The 19,538-nt window shown below is 42.9% G+C and overlaps 2 protein-coding genes and 1 long non-coding RNA gene across 5 annotated transcripts in view; 1 reads left to right on the forward strand and 2 right to left on the reverse strand.

The window, feature by feature from the left end:
• Positions 1-36: 36 nt before the first annotated feature.
• angel2 (angel homolog 2 (Drosophila)) lies at positions 37-7,522 on the reverse strand. Of its 3 annotated transcripts, none has more exons than XM_029631404.2 (9): positions 7,345-7,522; positions 4,753-5,234; positions 4,361-4,590; positions 4,036-4,105; positions 3,214-3,635; positions 2,777-2,885; positions 2,580-2,649; positions 2,155-2,312; positions 37-1,698 (listed from the first exon to the last, which is right to left on the reverse strand). In XM_029631404.2, exons 2-9 carry the CDS (start codon positions 5,225-5,227, stop codon positions 1,550-1,552), a joined length of 1,683 nt encoding a protein of 560 aa, XP_029487264.2. In that variant the 5' UTR covers positions 5,228-5,234; positions 7,345-7,522; the 3' UTR covers positions 37-1,549. The 3 variants fall into 3 exon arrangements, with proteins under 3 accessions (XP_029487264.2, XP_029487263.2, XP_029487265.2); XM_029631403.2 differs by lacking the exon at positions 7,345-7,522 and adding an exon at positions 6,780-6,960; XM_029631405.2 differs by lacking the exon at positions 7,345-7,522 and adding an exon at positions 6,780-6,960 and having other exon boundaries at positions 1,626-2,005.
• Positions 7,523-7,568: 46 nt separating this feature from the next.
• On the forward strand, positions 7,569-8,243 carry LOC115107779 (uncharacterized). The gene is made up of 2 exons (XR_003860262.2): positions 7,569-7,665; positions 7,785-8,243. It is a non-coding gene; the product is annotated as an uncharacterized LOC115107779 (long non-coding RNA).
• A 328-nt stretch (positions 8,244-8,571) lies between these two features.
• galnt14 (UDP-N-acetyl-alpha-D-galactosamine:polypeptide N-acetylgalactosaminyltransferase 14 (GalNAc-T14)) overlaps positions 8,572-19,538 on the reverse strand; it is a 125,526-nt gene continuing 114,559 nt past the window's right edge. The window contains exons 14-15 of the mRNA XM_029631406.2: positions 11,767-11,886; positions 8,572-9,349 (exon numbers count right to left, since the gene is read on the reverse strand). Coding sequence (XP_029487266.1) covers positions 9,191-9,349; positions 11,767-11,886 — 279 coding nt within the window. The 3' untranslated portion in view covers positions 8,572-9,190. The remainder of the gene's footprint in view (positions 9,350-11,766; positions 11,887-19,538) is intronic.

The raw sequence follows: 19,538 nt of genomic DNA on the forward strand, positions 1-19,538 counted from the left end.
TCATTCAATGCAATGTGATATTATTACAGAGAGATGAACAGGTACAGTGTCTTTAATTGCAGGTCTATTATTGTGTTACATGCGGTACAATAGCTGTGACGGACATAGCCATTTTCAACACTAACATTTGATTAGATTAGGATCTCCTTTAGCCCAAAGGCTAGTCTTCCAAGAGTCCTTAAGAAATGTAAAAACATCCAGAAATGAGAAAAACAAAAGCAAAGTAAAAGCACAAAGATACACATTCCTATTACGAGTTACACCCCCCAGCCCGTGTGCATATATGAATTGAAATACAACATAGCATACAGTGTTACAATAACCTTAGACCGACTCTAGTTGTTCAAGATATTTTATGAATTAATCTCGTAAAACAACTATTTGGCAAGTTTTTAAAAACTTTCTGCCAAGGAGTTCCGGACTTCACTGCTCTGAAACTAAAAGCTATTTTGCTTTGATCTAATTTGGGTTTTGGTGGTCTTGGTTCTGCTCCATGTGTTTACGTCTTTGACCATATCCATTTATAGTGGTTGGTCTACCAGAGTGGTGAATTTCATGAAAAAGGCTCTTACATTACTCCAGACGACAGAGGAGTTAATTTGACAATGGATGATTTTCTTTATTTAACCAGGCAAGTCAGTTAAGAACAAATTCTTATTTACAATGACGGCCTACCCCGGGCCAAACCCTAACAACGTGGGCCATTTGTGCTCCGCCCTATGGTACTCACAATCACGGCCGGTTGTGATACAGGAATCGAATCAGGGTCTGTAGTGACGCCTCAAGCACCGAGATGCAGTGCCTTAGACCACTGCTCCACTCGGGAGCCCGATGATAGCTTGTGAGATTTATTTGAGAATTTGCTCTGGCATATATTTTGCAATCCTTCTGAGATTACAGGAGGTGCCGATGATTTTGTTGCAGAGCTGTGAAATGTGTGATGACAAAGAGACTGTTGTCTAACAGTACACTTAACAGCCTAGTCGATAAAACCTCTTCTATGGTGTCCCGCCAGCTGCAAGGTAGTTTCTTCCTTCTCTTCGTATATATAGTAATACTTCCTTGGTAAGTACTTTGCATTCATTTGTGCTAATTATCAAACCCAATAGTACTGTATGTATGACATAATTAAGATATATATATATTTTTAAATGAATTTATCAACATTTATAAAATCATTAAAATCTAAAAATGTCTATTTTCATATCTTCAACCAATGTAAAAATAACACAAAAAAGTTAAAATGTGTAAACATCTTGATGCAGTAGCCTAGATCTACACACTAGAGTCAGGCCACTGCAAAGCTCCAAATTCATCAATAATGTCTTTGAAATTAAAGTTCAACATCTACCAGTGTCAGTGTTTGTACCTTTCCAACATTTCCTGTGGATATGAGATCATGAGAGATGAGAGACAAAAGCCATGGTGAGCTTGTGTACAATTGGTGTTTGGCTGCTGGTGAGCGGTATGGATGGATTTATGGGTCTCTCCAGGTCTTTGACCCCCAGTTCTGTCCAAGGCGCTAACCCCTGAACCCTAACATCCAGCCTCAGGGGCAGAGGCGGAAGCAGGCCAGTATGGGCAGGTGGTCGGAGGAGTTGTGCTCATTGGGCAGCCCGTTGACGGCCTCCAGGTCTGTCTGTCCCACCAGGGCCAGTCTGGCCAGCAGCTGCAGCCCTTGTCTTGGCAATGGACCCTCTGGGAGGAAAACAGACATGGCTAAAGGGATACTTAGCATGATAGCAGATGACTGGAAGTCTATGGGTAACACTAGTTAGTTTTGTAAGCTAATGCTAACTAACTTCCTTCATACTGGAGACATAAAAATGGTATCCACTAGTTCATCTGACTATGGGAAGTAGATAAAGGGCCTCTTTGCTAAAATCCCCAAGTATCCTTTAATTCCCTGAGTTTTTCCAGATGCGATCTTGATCAGGGAAAATGTAGTCATAGTTCCATAATGCAGCCTGGAAGTCTCACTCCACAGCCCACTGCACTGCAGCATCTACAGAAGTCACATTGCAGGACCCATCTTATTATAAACAACATTGATTATCAGATGCCACCCTGTTCCAAGACCTGTGTAACAATCAATCAACAAATCCTATGTGATGTATATAGTGTGTGTGATGTTATGTGGTATACTGTGTGTACCTGGCTGAGTGGAAATGTCCCCAGTTCCTGCAGAGTAGAAGATGTAGTCCACAGTGATGGCTGTCCTGGAGTGACAGGTGGTGATCTCAGGCCTGCTGTCCCCTGTCAGGTAGTGGGAGTAAGCTGACGTCAGCCTCAGACTGTGCTCTATACTGGGTCTGGACATGGGGAGAGACAGTCACACAGGGCACTGGCGTCACTTCAACCGCTAATTAAGACAGACAGTTGCTGCTTGTAGTTCGGACTACACTGGACAAACAACAAATCATCCAGACATAGACACTTCTCCCTATGAGCAGTTCCACTTGCTTCAAATTAACATTGTAGGAGAATGATGTAGCTAACTGCTGTCTCCTCCATTCTCCAAGGCATGCAAACGAGAGAGCGAGAGAAGGGGGGGGGAAATCCAACCGGAGATAACGGACCTGTTCATAGCTGCCATAGGTGGTGCTGCAAAGTCCTGCACAGACAGGTTGGTGATTCCCCTGTCAACATCTGGGAGGAAAGAAGAGTATTAACGTCATATGCAGATCAGAAGAAAGAAAGGTGCATTTCCTCAGTGTTGGTAACGGCCAGAGGCCCTTCACTGAGCCAGTGTGGTGGGTGGACTGTGATAGGTCACCTGTAGGGGCAGTCGCATACTGGCACTGCTGGGTGACGCCCAGGCTAAGGGGCCAAATGGGCACGGTCAGGATCCGCTGGCCTCTGGGATTCTCCTCCTGCCCTGACACCTGCACACACACGGTTGCTTTAAGATAAAGTTCACACCGTTTTGTCTAGCGCAGTAAATCAACTTGCTGTACACTAATGTGGTTATTTGGTGGTAAGCACAAATATCATACTGAACGGGCATTCAAACCGGGTTGAAAATGAATGAGAAATACTAGAGCATGTCTGACAGAGAAGAGCGCAGGGAACATTTCATAGCAGCTCACATTTTATAGCAGCTCTCTTTGAACAGTATGTTCCCTCTGCAGTAATCAGCTTCAGCCACTGAGCTTCTTATCTCACTGCAGAAAGTGACAGAAATAGGCTGGGTGTGTAGATGATGGCCCTCACCTTGCCTATGGGAATACCGTCGTACTCCAGCCTGCTCTCCCTAACAAAGCTGTACAGGGGAGACCAGGGCACAGAGTTAAAGTCCCCACAGAGGATGATGGGACAGGAGCTGCCGTCAGGGAGGCGGGACACTGTACTGATCTCTGCCAGCAGCATGGCCAACTGGGCCAGCTTAATGTCCCCGCGCCGGGGGTTGTACAGGAGGTGTGTATTGGCCACACAAACGCAGTCCTCCGGCCTGGAGGATCCCGTGGGGCGCAGTAACAGCACCAGGCCCACGTTATCCCGGTCTAGCAGGGGGATGCCCCGGCGGAAGTACTCCACTGGGTGACTGGACAGAAGGGAGAAGCGGTCCTTCTTATAGACCACGGCACAGCCGTCAGGCTTCCTGCCTGTCCTCCTCTTGTACTCACACTGGTAACCTGGGGAAAGAAATGGGAAATAAATCACTACATCAAAGAAAATAGGACACATCTCATAAACTGTGATGAATTTTTAAAAAGATTTTAATGTTTTTTAATTATTGAAAGAGGAAATATGTTTTGGAATACCTGAAGCGCTGGTGCTACTTAATTTTCTTCAGGAAAACTAAGTGGTTTGAGAAAATATTAATTATCTATGCCCGTGGCTCCCTCTAGTGGTCATATCATATGTAACCTCCAAAGGCAATATCACTTGCAGTATTGTTGTTGTATTATTTGACAGGCTTTCAAATTTCAATTTGCAGAGCTACAGCTCTGTTTACTAAGAATAGACTTAGTAAACAAAACAATATGGGCACCACCGAATACAAAACAGTAAGGGACCAACAGGGTGAATTACCTAATGCTTCTAGAGAGGGTTTGATCTGTTTTTCATAGTGGTCCTCTTGAACCTCCTGCAGACACATTATCTATAGAGACAAAGTTTGACTTCATTTCACAGTACACATCTAACATTAAAACAATCGGTGTCATCACTACTTTGACATGCTCTAAGGGAAACAGACTTAAACTAGTCAAAACTGGGCCACTATGTTGTGTTTTCTGTTCCTTGTGATGATAATCAATGTTGGTAAATCTGAATCGATCACAAGCCAATAGATCATGTAAATGGTGGGAGATACTTTCTTGTACCATCAGTAATGATTCATAAACCATTCACTTACATCTGCGTTGTGCTCTTTGAGCTCTTTCAGGATGTTGGAGAGCCTGTGATTCCAGTTGAGGATGGAGGAGCTACAGTGTTTGTACAGGTAGTTATTGTCATGTAGTAGGTCCTGGGAGAGGATGTTATACGACATCACAGAGAACTCAAAGGGTGGATCTCGCCTCCCACCACCAGACTGGGGTCTGGACTTATAGCAGTGTGAAAAGTCCTCCCATTGTCTTTTCAGCTCTGGAAAAGCACAAACAGCACAAAACAATACGGTTAGAAAGTTAATGACACTGCTTGACAGGGCCCATATTGGACTAAACCTAATCCACCTCAGGTTCATTCCAGATCAAAGAATAACGGTGTTCTCAAGAAAAGCGGCATTTTTTGAAACTTAAGTATTACCCAATGCCTGTCTTGGTGGACTTGTCCCAGGAGGCGGTGGTTTCCCGTCTTTGAACCAGCAGTTGGGGCTGGTTGTGGCACTGCGAGCCTGTCTTGGTGTGTACTCTCGTTTGGGGGAGCCCTTGGATCTATCCCCTGGAGCCCTCTCCTCTGAACTCCTCCTCCGCTTGTATGGAGGCTCCTTGTCTGAGCACTCCATCAGTCCAAGGTGGAAGTGTCGATGAGGAAAACCGTGAAAAGGGAACCCTGGTGGGAGGTGTTGTTTGGACTGTAGTCTTGCCCAGTTGGTGTTATGGGTATCTTGAGGTTGGAAGGCCCCTGAGAGGTGCCTGGTGGGATGGGAGAGTTGAGGTGGAGCGGGCACACCCGGCCGACATGGATAACTGGGGAAATGTACGTTCCTCCAGCCGCCCAATGGGGCCCGAGTTGGGGGCAACCAGTGAGAGCCAAACGCGGTCAGGTGTCGAGAAAACATGGGATGACTGCGGGAGAGAAATTATATGCACTCAGATCAAGCAAGCAAAGCATATCCTGTCATTCAATAGCATCCTGTCATTCAATAGCAAGGATTTGCATAGGCTAACGAACTACCTGTGTTAGTGATTATGACCACCAACCATACTAGCTGGCTAAGCTAGGTAACTAGCAAGATAGTTAGCTAAAGCTAACTCTCTCTCCTCTGCTCTCATCCTTCTAGACCTATCGGCTGCCTTCGATACTGTGAACCATCAGATCCTCCTCTCCACCCTCTCCGAGTTGGGCATCTCCGGCGCGGCCCACGCTTGGATTGCGTCCTACCTGACAGGTCGCTCCTACCAGGTGGCGTGGCGAGAATCTGTCTCCTCACCACGTGCTCTCACCACTGGTGTCCCCCAGGGCTCTGTTCTAGGCCCTCTCCTAGGCCCTCTCCTATTCTCGCTATACACCAAGTCACTTGGCTCTGTCATAACCTCACATGGTCTCTCCTATCATTGCTATGCAGACGACACACAATTAATCTTCTCCTTTCCCCCTTCTGATGACCAGGTGGCGAATCGCATCTCTGCATGTCTGGCAGACATATCAGTGTGGATGACGGATCACCACCTCAAGCTGAACCTCGGCAAGACGGAGCTGCTCTTCCTCCGGGGAAGGACTGCCCGTTCCATGATCTCGCCATCACGGTTGACAACTCCATTGTGTCCTCCTCCCAGAGCGCTAAGAACCTTGGCGTGATCCTGGACAACACCCTGTCGTTCTCAACTAACATCAAGGCGGTGGCCCGTTCCTGTAGGTTCATGCTCTACAACATCCGCAGAGTACGACCTGCCTCACACAGGAAGCGGCGCAGGTCCTAATCCAGGCACTTGTCATACCCGTCTGGATTACTGCAACTCGCTGATGGCTGGGCTCCCTGCCTGTGCCATTAAACCCCTACAACTCATCCAGAACGCCGCAGCCCGTCTGGTGTTCAACCTTCCCAAGTTCTCTCACGTCACCCCGCTCCTCCGCTCCCTCCACTGGTTTCCAGTTGAAGCTCGCATCCGCTACAAGACCATGGTGCTTGCCTACGGAGCTGTGAGGGGAACGGCACCTCAGTACCTCCAGGCTCTGATCAGGCCCTACACCCAAACAAGGGCACTGCGTTCATCCACCTCTGGCCTGCTCGCCTCCCTACCACTGAGGAAGTACAGTTCCCGCTCAGCCCAGTCAAAACTGTTCGCTGCTCTGGCCCCCAATGGTGGAACAAACTCCCTCACGACGCCAGGACAGCGGAGTCAATCACCACCTTCCGGAGACACCTGAAACCCCACCTCTTTAAGGAATACCTAGGATAGGATAAAGTAATCATTCTCACCCCCCCCCTTAAAAGATTTAGATGCACTATTGTAAAGTGGCTGTTCCACTGGATGTCATAAGGTGAACGCACCAATTTGTAAGTCGCTCTGGATAAGAGCGTCTGCTAAATGACTTAAATGTAAATGTAATAGTTAGCATAATCACAATAGCTAGCTCTTTAGTTGTCTGAAATGAGCGTTACAACTTACTTTTGTTGGGCGTTTGGATAGACATGGTTTAGGTTTTGATGTCGAGACATGGAATATTATCTGCAAACATCACAGTGTATTCTACAACACAGCGAACAAGTGTTTCTGCCCAAAACAAATCTGAATCTAGTGCTTCAGCGAATTTCAGTAGGCCATCTTCGAGTCCTCAAATTATGACGTATGTAGACATGACGCAATAATAAAGCGCTCCGTTCATTGTCATGGGATATGTAGTGTTTTCCATTATGAATCTCCAATCCAACATAATAAAATGTTCCGGAAAAAACTACATCTACCATTATGTTCCAATACGATGCAGACAAAAATGTCATAACGGAGGACATCGAAAACTCAACAAATGTCACTTTCAAATTGTAAAGAATTCAGTCGATTATACAATTATATTATTGGACAGATTTCAGAGCAACTAATCGTAATTGATTAGAAAAATATGCTCGACAAAGACTAGTTTATTTAGAAAATGCCTTACCCAAATAACAAGGGCACTAGATAGCTATTGCTAACATTACACCGGCCGGTATATCTGATGTGTGACATAACATACCTGCGAATGATCGTTTACCCATAGAAGTTAGCCAGGCATTTTCCTTTGAGTGAGTGGTTATTAGGCTATTTATTCTCAAATCCTTCCCTTTAAGCCGTGTTGCGGTCAACACCTCTTGACGTTCGTCTGTCTTTGTAAATCCATTGATATGCGGTATATTGTGGTCTATTCCTCACTGGGCTGATGTGTCGCTGAACCGCACTGGAAGATGCTGGTAATGCCGACCGAGCTGCCAGTGCTGTGCTGGAAACAGTAGCATCATACAATATTTATGTAGTTGAATAATTGAAGAACATTTATACTGAAACTGTAATTCATCAGGTAAGGGGCCATTCCACCTTCACCATTATAAAATGTTATCAATATTCTTACATAGTTTACATGTATCCCTGACGAACACAAAAATAATAACAAATGTTCTGCATTTCTTTTATTTCCAGGTTTGACATCGCAGCACTGGCTATTACAGTCTGTGTGTGTGTGTGTCTCTGTGTGTTTTCAGGATCATAGACATTTTGTGTAAATGAACATAGACATTTTGTGTTCAATGAAAAAGAAATGGGAATCATTAAATGTTTTTCACAAATCCTAAATTAGGATATAAAAATATTGTCATTTGACATGTGCATTCAATTTGCTGTCACAAATTCCACCATAGCTGCAAACCATCCCATATTAGATCACCATTGAAATGTCATTACGAAGACAGGATTTCTACATTTGAAGTAGCAGTTAGAAAAATAGTTGTGAGTGACAGACCACGTGTGTTTCAATGACAACAGCAATGAAAAATGGTGTTCCTTGTATTTCCATCTACAGTATATTAGCCCACAATACATGCCTTCAGCCCTGCTGAGTAGTGGTGTAAAGTACTTCAGTAAAAATACCTTAAAGTCCTACTTAAGTCGTTTTTTTGGGGTATCTGTACTTTACTTTACTATTTATATTTTGGACAACTTTTACTTTGACTTCATTACATTCCTAAAGAAAATCATGTCCTTTTTACTCCATACATTTTCCCTGACACCCAAAAGTACTTGTTACATTTCGAATGCTTATAGCAGGACAGGAAATTGTCAAGAGAACATCCATACTGCCTCTGATCTGACGGACTCACTAAACACGAATGCTTCATTTGTAAATTATGTCTGAGTGTTGAGTGTGACCATGGCTATCCTTAAATATATATATATATATATCATGGCTATCCTTAAATATATATATATATATATTTAAGGATAGCCATGATATATATATATATATATTTAAGGATAGCCATGGTCACACTCAACACTCAGACATAATTTACAAATGAAGCATTCGTGTTTAGTGAGTCCGTAATTCATCAGGTAAGGGGCCATTCCACCTTCACCATTTTATATATATATATTTAAACTGTGCCATCTGGTTTGCTTAATATAAGGAATGTGCAATGATTTATACTTTTACTTTGGATACTTAAGCATATTTTAGCAATTACATTTACTTTTGATACTTACGTACATTTAAAACCTAATACTTTTGGACTTTTACTCAAGTAGTATTTTACTGGGTGACTTTCACTTTTATTTTCTCTTTCTTCTTTCCTTTTACTGAAGTATGACAATTGAGTACATTTTCCACCACTGCTGCTGAGTGTCTTGTTGAACAATTGCATGTGCTGACGTCAGTCCAAGTCCATGCCATCTTATAAAGACTAATCTCAGTGACCAAAAATACCCTTTACGCCGGTGTCCAACCTCCTCCATCTCTTTCTAAAAGCTCTTGGCTACAGTAAGCACTGCAGTAGGTCGTGAGTGCTCGTAGGGTAGTCCTCCTCTACAGGAAGGCTTGTGTTGTGGATGGATCATGAGAAGGGCATCTCCCATCTCTGGGTGTAGGCTGTCAGTTCACAGGGGCTGATCACCAGCATCTTGCTGCTCTCGATGCCTTCCAGGGCCATCTCACTGTCCAGGCAGAAGTGGGAGACCAGGTGCTCCAGGTGGGTGCCTGACTTCTGCCATCGCTGGAACACAACAGGTCATACAAAGATCAAGAAACTATACTGTACACAGAGACAGGCATTCTAATGCAATGGAACTGTTATTGTCCATTAATTGTTTCTGAATGCCATCGGTTCAAATAAATACTGTAAAGAAAAGGAGTTTGGGCAACTATTGTCCAATATTGACCCCGTAATGTCGACTTCTTATTTAGCTAATGATCTTTATTGCATGGCATGTGCATGGATGGCACTGTTACAGTATGGGATGCCATTATCTATCGTTGCTACTTCCCACTACTCACCACTAGATGTCACTCTTGACTTAATGTCTGCCGAGTTACAATAATCGTTCAGAGCAGGGAATTAGGCTACTCTTTGCTCAGAATTGCTGATACCGTTGAACTAATTAGCATATAAACAAAACTACAGGATATTAACAAACATGCAAGGAATTTGTCATTGTCTCACGCATCCATCACTGGTTAGATAACTGACAGGCAAAGTCTGTTGCCAAGACTAGTGGGGCATATCAGGATCATGTATCCCTCCTGAGTGGTAGAAAACAATACATTGAATATGTGACACTGAGATACAGCTGTCTTTGTTCCACTGTAGACTCAGTGAACAGAAACAAGCGCTGTTCCATTGTAGCCCTGATCAAAGCAGCAAAGACTCAAATTGTCATGACACATTTTTTCCTTTTTTTATGAAGCAAAGGGAGACTACACTTTTTAATTAAAAAAGAAAATAATTCAAACTAAATCAATTAGTATTCAGTGCCTGTGGTGCCTTGAAGTCATTGTTCTTGTTACTGGCTGTTGAAGCACAATTGATAGTAAAGCACATTCGTGGGATGCTGAGAGCCTCTCTGCTGTAGCCTGCAGTGGCCTGAGGGAACACATGAGCACGGTTGTAATTATCTATCTTCATTGCACAGTTTCTGTCTTGTGTGCCAGGGGTGGAACATGCTGCTCTGGGAGCCTTCTTAGCAGGAGGAAGTAGTTTATACCTGAGCAACTTCTGATAGCATGAGGGCTGGGGCTACTGTTAACAGAGCACTGTTAATATACTGAACAAAAATATAAACGCAACATGTAAAATGTTGGTCCCATGTTTCATAAGCTGAAATAAAAGATCCCAGAAATTTTCCATATGCATAAAACGCTTATTTCTGTCCAATTTTGTGCATAAATTTGTTTATATCCCTATTATTGAGCATTTCTCCTTTGCCAAGATTATCCGTCCACTTGACAGGTGTGGCATATCAAGAAGCTGATTAAACAGCATGACCATTACACAGGTTCACTTTATGCTGGGGACAACAAAAGTACACTAACATTTGCAGTTTTGTCACACAACACAATGTAAAAGATGTCTCAAGTTTTGTGGGAATTGGCATACTGACTGCAGGAATGTCCAACTGAATGTAAATGTATCTACCATAAGCCACCTCCAACGTCGTTTTAGAGAATTTGGCAGTACGTCCTACCGGCCTCACAACTGCAGACCATGTGTAACCACGCCGGCCCAGGACCTCCACATCCGGCTCTGCGGGATCGTCTGAGGAGTTTTTCTGTCTGTAATATAGCCCATTTGTGGAGAAAAACTAATTCTGATTGGCTGGGCCTGGCTTCCCAGTCAGTGAGCCTAGCTCCCAAGTGGGTGGGTCTGTGTTCTCCCAGGCTCACCCATGGCTGCACCCCTGCCCAGTCATGTGAAATCCATAGATTAGGGCTAATACATTTATTTCAATTCACTGATTTCCTTATATGAATTGAAATTGTTGCATGATACATTTATAGTTTTGTTCAGTATAAAATCTACCTGCAGATATAGAGCTCTAGAATGTATCTATCTATGCAACACTCACTTGACTCTGACGGAGCTGTGTATAATGTTTTAAGCATTATATGTATCATCTAATTCCCTCTCACGATCCCAGACACTAATCATTATCGCCACATATTCATGATTCATCTGTCCCTGCAGTCTCGACCCAAACAACAATGTTAACACATTTTACAGTCATGCATGCTGCTCAAAACACCCTCCAACTCACAAACAGTATCTGAAGACATTCTGCACAAACCATATTGTCCTTATTGTTTACCATGAATGTCATAAAGCATGTATGACCTTTTCAGACAGCCTCAAGCCATGTAAACAGCATCGCCAGCGTACTGTTAGATAAGCCGAAATAGACTGAGGACCTTGCCTCTGTCTTAGGGTGCAGCATCAGGCTGGTGATACAGCCAGAACTCAGAGCTCTAAGGTAGCTCTGCTGGGGCCTCTACACTGTGTGAAAGCCTAAGTGAAAGATGATTTATGGCTTTTAGAAGTGTCTTTGTTTACGGCAGGGGGCTGCGGTGGCAGTGGCGGGCCAGCATGGTGTGGCATGCTGGGTGTTCAGGAGAGGACGGCACCCTCTGGGCTCTTACTTGTTTCCCGTCGCTGATGTTGCAGGGCATGAGCATGACCTGGGAGGCAGGGAAGGTGGTGGAGAGAGAGAGGCAGTGCTGCTGCTGACGGATCTGCTGCCCGTGGGTGTAAATCCACTCCTGAGGAGAGAGATACACTGCTATTACAAACAAATACCACAACAACAACACACTATTCATTCAGTCTTATACACTCTCACTACACAAAAAGCACAATGTACACCTAGTGTACAAAACAGAATCCAGGTGAAGGCTATGATTGATCCCTTATTGATGTCACTTGTTAAATTCACTTCAATCAGTGTAAATCAGGAATGGGCAACTAGCATGCGGCCCGCAGCCCAATAAAAAAAGTTTTGGTTTTGGAGTTAGAATAATAAAATACACAAGGTGCAATTTTGAAATTTGGTTGTGCATCAGCAATCACTCAATTAACCCATGTCAGCTTAATTGATTTTAGATTGGTAAATTAGTCTAGCGGCTAATTTACTACATTGGTAAATAGTGGCCCTGGGCCACTGCGACCCCTCATTTATTTTGTGGGCCCCACCCTCTTCAAAGTTGCCCATCCTTGGAGTAGATGAAGGTAAGGAGACATGCTAAAGAAGGATTTTTAAGCCTTGAGACAATTGAGACATGGATTGTGTATGTGTGCCATTCAGAGGGTGAATGGGCAAGACAAAATATTGAAGTGCCTTTGAACAGGGTATGGTAGTAGGTGCCAGGTGCACCGGTTTGTGTCAACAACTGCAACGCTTCTGGGTTTTTCACGTTCAATAGTTTCCCGTGTGTATCAAGAATGGTCCACCACCCAAAGGACATCAAGCCAACTTGACACAACTGTGGGAAGCATTAGAGTCAACATGGGCCAGCATCCCTATGGAATGCTTTCGGCACCTTGTATAGTTCATCCCCTGACGAATTGAGGATATTCTACGGGCAAAAGGGTGTGCAAATCAATATTAGGAAGGTGTTCCTAATGTTTTGTACACTCAGTTTATATGCATGTGGACACATTTACACACAATCATGAGATACTGATAATACAAAATGACATATTTTTTTCCCATGATTAAAACACCCTCAGATGACAGACTGGGTATGTATGTGTGTAGGCTACATCCAATCATGAGGCAACCCAATCCCTCTACCCGGGCAGAATGTGTGTCCCCAGTCCAGCACACACCACTACCCACGCCTCCAGTGCATCTGTCTCTGGTAGTGGGTTCACTCTACAGGAACATTCCATACATCATGAAATAATAAGAGTCTGTCTCTGCAGGTCCAGCCCGGGGAAATGTTACTGAAATGGCATGCTGGAGATTGACACACACACACACGCACGTGTGCGCGCCAACAGTTGAGACAGTCGAGTCTCAACAATGGCAAAAACCCAAATGAAAAACAATAAATACTTTATGTCCCATGTCCCAGACCGAGACATTCTAATTTCATTGACCACTTAAACTCGTAAACGATGTAGAAGCAATGCTGCTAAGCCTGTCTGTGTATGGTGGTGCATGCACATCCAGACACTTTCCATGGTCTAGCTAGCTTGCAGAGGATTTGATATTGATCCAAGGATCAAATTATTCACACATATTAAGTCATGAATCCTAGTGTTTTATGGTAGAATGTCAGACAGAAAGCCTATTTTTAAATGCAGTTGTTAAAGTCTCTACTGGTACCAGCTGCCAGGTGACATCTCTGTACCCATATGTCCTATACAGGCCAGATGCACTCCACAACAAACTGTAGTTTCATTTGATTTTATAGTTGTGGCTAGGTCTTCTTCCCCTGAGCCCAAAAAGAAACAATAAAGCATCTGTGTCCTTGTCTGGTGGAAAGCTTGTATTCTTGTAACAGTTGTCATGTTCTTGGATTTGACTTTTGTACACTTCCTTGGTTCCATTACATATAACCATGTGTTTTGAAAAGATGTTGCACATGGTTAGTCTGTGTAAGTTGTCTAAATATGGCCGTTCCTCGCCAAGCTATACAATTGACCACTTATGTATGCTTGCTTTGACTGATTTCCCAACAGCAAGAGCAAATTGAGAGCTGATTGCACTCAAGGGACTCATATACATTGAATTACATGTTGAAACGGTAGGTCATGTCAACGGTTTTGTTTGGTATTAAAGAAACTTGAGTTGTTAGCAAGCGACATCGGAGGGCCAATGCCAAGACATGAAGAGGATTCTGGCTATGAACAGTGCATTCGTAAAGTATTCAGACCCCTTGACTTTTTCCAGAATTTGTTACGTTACAGCCTTATTCTAAAATGGATTTAAAAAAATGCTTATGAGACTCAAAACTGAGGTCAGATGCATCCTGTTTTCAATGGAGTCCACCTATAGTAAATGTAATTGATTGGACATGATTTGGAAAGGCACACACCTGTCTACAGTACCAGTCATAAGTTTGGACACATCTACTCATTCCAAGGTTTTTCTTTACTTTTACTATGAGAAACAAGATTCTCTGGTCAGATGAAACCAAGATTGAACTCTTTGGCCTGAATACGAAGCGTCACGTCTGCAGGAAACCTGGCACCATCCCTACGGTGAAGCATGTTGGTGGCATCATCATGCTGTGGGGATGTTTTTCAGCGGCAAGGACTGGGAGACTAGTCAGGATTGAGGGAAAGATGAACGGAGCAAAATACGGAGAGATTCTTGATGAAAACCTGCTCCAGAGCGCTCAGGACTGGAGTGAAGGTTCACCTTCCAACAGGACAACGACCCTAAGCTCACAGCCAAGACAACGCAGGAGTGGCTTCGGGACAAATCTCTGAATGTCCTTGAGTGGCCCAGCCAGAGCTCGGACTTGAACCTGATCGAACATCTCTGGAGAGACCTGAAAATAGCTGTGCACTGACACTCCCAGTCCAACCTGACAGAGCTTGAGAGGATCAGCAGAGAAAAATGGGATAAACTCCCCAAAAACAGGTGTGCCAAGCTTGTAGCGCCATACCCAAGACTCGAGGCTGAAATCGCTGGCAAAGGCGCTGCAACAAAGTACTGAGTAAAGGGTCTGAATACTTATGTAAATGTGATATTTCAGTTTTTTATTTTCAATACATTTTCAAAAATGGCGAAAAACCTGTTTTTGCTTTGTCCTTTGTATTGTGTGTCAATTGACAAAAAAACTATTGAATCCATTTTAGAATAAGGCTGTAACATAATGTGGAAAAAGTCAAGGGGTGTGAATACTTTTCAAATGCACTGTAATTGAAGTCAATTAGGAAGACATGTAGTGAGTGAGCACTGAGCAGCAGCAGTAATGACAACCTTTCCAACTGGTGATTCCTATTCTAGATGTTTATCATAGGCACACAGCAGGAAGTGTAGGTGTGTGTGACAACACAAGAGCGGTCCCATGGTGACCACTACATGGGCATGCTATGAAGCACAAAGTGGCTATAGTCATACTTGATGAGCAACATGACCTATTTGCTTTCGACCACAGTGCTGACCAGGTGCCATTGATATTGTACCAATCTCTGATCACTAGATATATTAACCAATGGAGTGTTTGAAAAGTAATGCCATTTTCTGAAGTGGCGATCTTAGTGGTGGAGGTGTCAGAGATGAGGGAGCCCAGAGGATTGAGTGGGTCCAGAGTGAGGATTCATAATGAATGCTAAGAAATAAAGACATGACCCTCAATAAACATATTCAGGTTACACATTCTCAAATACCATAAATATATACACATTACAATTACTACTGGAGAATCCTGCATTAAGAAGAAATAAACTAGGGTACACATTATTCTCCCATTTGGGATTTAGCAACCATTGCGCATGCGTTAATCCTGTAGCATGCTTCCTACATGAAACAGTTTGCTCATATTTTATGATGACGTTTTTATTCGTTTTGGTCTAGGCCACTTCGTCGGTGATTGGTCAACAGTACTACTCCTAGTAAGAGTGGGATCTATGGAGGGATTCTTCAATTAAGTGTTTTTGTCATTCAACGAGCGACAAATAGTTTTCATGCACATTTTTACATTGAGAAATACTGCATCAAACATCTTAGTTAGATGTAAAATTGCACTACTAAGACCTCGCAAAAACGTAGAAATGAATGACAGATTTCTTCATTTATCTTAGATCACTTCAGACTATTTTGAGGACGTGTACTGGCTATATTGTAGCTACAGCGTCTCAAGTGGGACAAACAGTAATATTGCCGCTTTTTTCTAGTTTTTCAAGTGAATGTCTTTTAAGGTAGTATGCAAGGCACAGACGTTCACTTCCTGTAGCCGGGTTCTGCTGAAAGCAAACCGAACCTAGTATGCTGGCGCCTTTAACCAAACCATAGGATAATTGGCGCTCTCGAACACAGAAGGAAGAAGGAGCACTGCTGAAGGAACAAACATTTCACCTAATCAATAACGAGGAATCAAAGGTAAGTTCTTACCATTACTTAATTTAGAAATAGCAATCTTATTACCAAGGCATGTGCACTTTGTAGTGGTAACATTTATACACAAAAAAACATGATTCATTTAGAGTGAAACGTTCTATCATACATTTCTTTCTCTTTACAGGTAATTATAAACATACCGGAGGACACCCCAGGCAAACATCAAGCTGTGTAACTGACATGAAGAGAGAGGAGCAGCTGAGGTAGGCCTAGAAAGTGGGGCAAAGGAGTTCGCGCTACGTTCAGCCCGTCTATTGTGTGGACCACGTTTCCAAGGGTTTTCCTTCCCCAAGGACAGGCAGAAATAAAAAAGGTCACACAAAAACAAAGTCCCATCCAGTCTCACAGCCACAAATGTTAACACTTGACCTATATGGATATGGCCAAATTGAAATGATTCTTACAGAAGATACAGTACCAGTCAAAAGTTTGGACACACCTACTCATTCAAGGGTTTTCCTTTATTTAGAATTCTTTCTAAATTGTAGAATAATAGTGAAGACATCAACACTATGAAATAACACATATGGAATCATGTAGTAACCAAAAAATTGTTCAACAAGTCAAAATATATTTCAGATTTTAGATTCTTCAAAGTAGCCACCCTTTGCCTTGATGACAGCTTTGCACTCTCTTGGCATTCTCTCATCCAGCTTCACCTGGAATGCTTTTCTAACAGTCATGAAGGAGTTCCAACATACGCTGAGCACTTTTTGGCTGCTTTTCCTTCCATCTGCTTTCCAACTCATCCCAAACCATCTCATTTGGGTTGAGTTTGGGTGATTGTGGAGGCCAGGTCATCTGATGCAGCACTCCATCACTCTCCTTCTTTGTCAAATAGCCCTTACACAGCCTGGAAGTGTGTTGCGTCATTGTCCTGTTAAAAAACAAATTATAGTCCCACTAAACGCAAACCAGATGGGATGGAGTATCACTGCAGAATGCTGTGGTAGCCATGCTGGTTAAGTGTGCCTTGAATTCTAAATAGATCACAGAGTGTCACCAGCAAAGCACCCCCACACCATCACACCTCCTCCTCCATGCTTCACGGCAGGAATCATAAATGAGGAGATCATCTGTTCACCTACTCTGCGTCTCACAAAGACACAACGACTGGAACCAAAAATCTCAAATTTGGATTCATCAGACCAAAGGACAGTTTTTCACCAGTCTAATGTCCATTGCTCGTGTTTCTTGAAACAAGCAAGTCTCTTCTTCTTATTAGTGTCCTTTAGTAGTGGTTTCTTTGCAGCAATTAAACCATGGCCTGATTCACACAGTCTCCTCTGAACAGCTGATGTTGACGTGTCTTTTACTGAATCATTTATTTGGGCTGCAATTTCTGAGGCTGGTAACTCTAATGAACTTATCCTCTGCTGGAGAGGTAACTCTGGGTCTTCCTTTATTGTGGCGGTCCTCATGAGAGCCAGTTTCACTGCACTTGAAGAAACTTTTAAAGTTCTTGACATTTTTTCAGATTGACTGACCTTCATGTCTTAAAGTAATAAGGGCTACCGTTTCTCTTTGCTTATTTGAGCTGTTCTTGATAATATGGACCTGGTCTTTTACCATAATATGGACCTGGTCTTTTACCAAATGCTATCTACTGTATACCACCCCTACCATGTCACAACACAACTGAATCGGCTAAAACGCATTAAGAAGGAAAGAAATTCCATAAATGAACTTTTAACAAGGTACACCTGTCACGACTTCCACCGAAGTCGTTTCCTCTACTTGTTCGGGCGGTGTTCGGCGAGCGATGATCGGCGGTCGGCGTCACCGGTCTTCTAGCCATCGTCGATCCACTTTTCATTTTCCATTTGTTTTGTCTTGTTTTCCTACACACCTGGTTTCCATTTCCCTCATTAAGTGATGTGTATTTAACCCTCTCTTCCCCCCATGTCCTTGTGTGGAATTGTTTGTTTGTAAGTGCTTGTGCACTATGTTACTGGTGCGCATCGGGTTTTGTACCCATGTAGCTACAAAACCCGATGTACCCATGTACCCATGTAGGTTGAGAGAATGCCAAGAGTGTACCTAGCTGTCTTCAAGGCAAATGTTGGTTACTTTGAAGAATCTCAAATATAACAAATATTTTGATTTGTTTAACACTTTTTGGTTACTACATGATCCCATATGTGTTATTTCATAGTTTTGATGTCTTCACTACTATTCTACAATGTAGAAAATAGTAAAAATAAAGAACAACCCTGGAATGAGTACAACCCTGTAATGAGTCCAAACTTTTGACAGGTACTGTATATGAAAAGCATATGGTAACCATAGTAGCAAGCAATTGAAAGGGAACTATATGGAGATAATGGGAAAATTGTTAGACCACACTTCGATTGTTGCAAGACTGGATCCAAACCATTACACTGTTGACTTTATTTGCATTTTACATTTACTGTACTTTTCGCCGAAACCATTCTGGATAAATTATGTAACATGATTAGACTATTCATGGAAAATGTGGGGTAGGTGCAACATGAGACAAAAAAAATACAATGGTTTGAGTAAGAGGACTAACTGGTGTCCACACACCTCTCCAAAGTGTGCACAGTTCCTAAGCACTTTTATGACTCAGAATCTTCAACTACAAGGTACTTTTTTCAGCTCTCCTAGCTGTGCTGTTGAGGAACTAGAGCAAGCACACTTGTCGCTGTTTCGTTTGGAACACAACCCTGTATACCCACCATCACACAATGACGGTTGTTTTCGGAATCCAAAAACAGTCGATTATAACTCGTAATCTGGGTCAGGTGGACATGATTTGATGGCTTGTTATATTGCCAAGATGACTAGCTAAGTTATAAAATAGGATCTTACAGTGTTACGCTTTCACAAGGCAATTCAGAAAACCGGAAAATGTTGGTGCCCATAGAAAGGAGTTATAAGTGGATTCAGGCATGTGTGCTGCTGCAAATTATCTTCACAATAAACAAAGATACGCTCGCTCTGACATCATTTATAGCATGTTACTGTACCGCCACTATGTTCCAATTCAGGCGCTTGTTAGAGCCCAAGTCGGCCATTTTCAACCTGTATACAGGTACAAGTGTAAAGGGCTACCAAGCTCTGCAGTAGCATTCACTAACAAGTGTACAATATCACAGCTAGCATTTCATGATTTTTAAGGCTCTTTTTTGTACATAGGCCTACATTTTACACCCCATTTCTTATGAAATACACTGCTCTACCTTGAGAATACAGCCCATATTGTTTATGACATGTTTATCGTAAGAGCTGGTCCACATGGATCATCAGTGATTATCTTTCCCTGCAGCAATCACATCATTAGATTACAGCACTGCTCCAATACGAATCACATCACCT

This window comes from Oncorhynchus nerka, linkage group LG24 (genome assembly GCF_034236695.1).
Source record: "Oncorhynchus nerka isolate Pitt River linkage group LG24, Oner_Uvic_2.0, whole genome shotgun sequence".
Lineage (NCBI taxonomy): Eukaryota > Metazoa > Chordata > Actinopteri > Salmoniformes > Salmonidae > Oncorhynchus > Oncorhynchus nerka.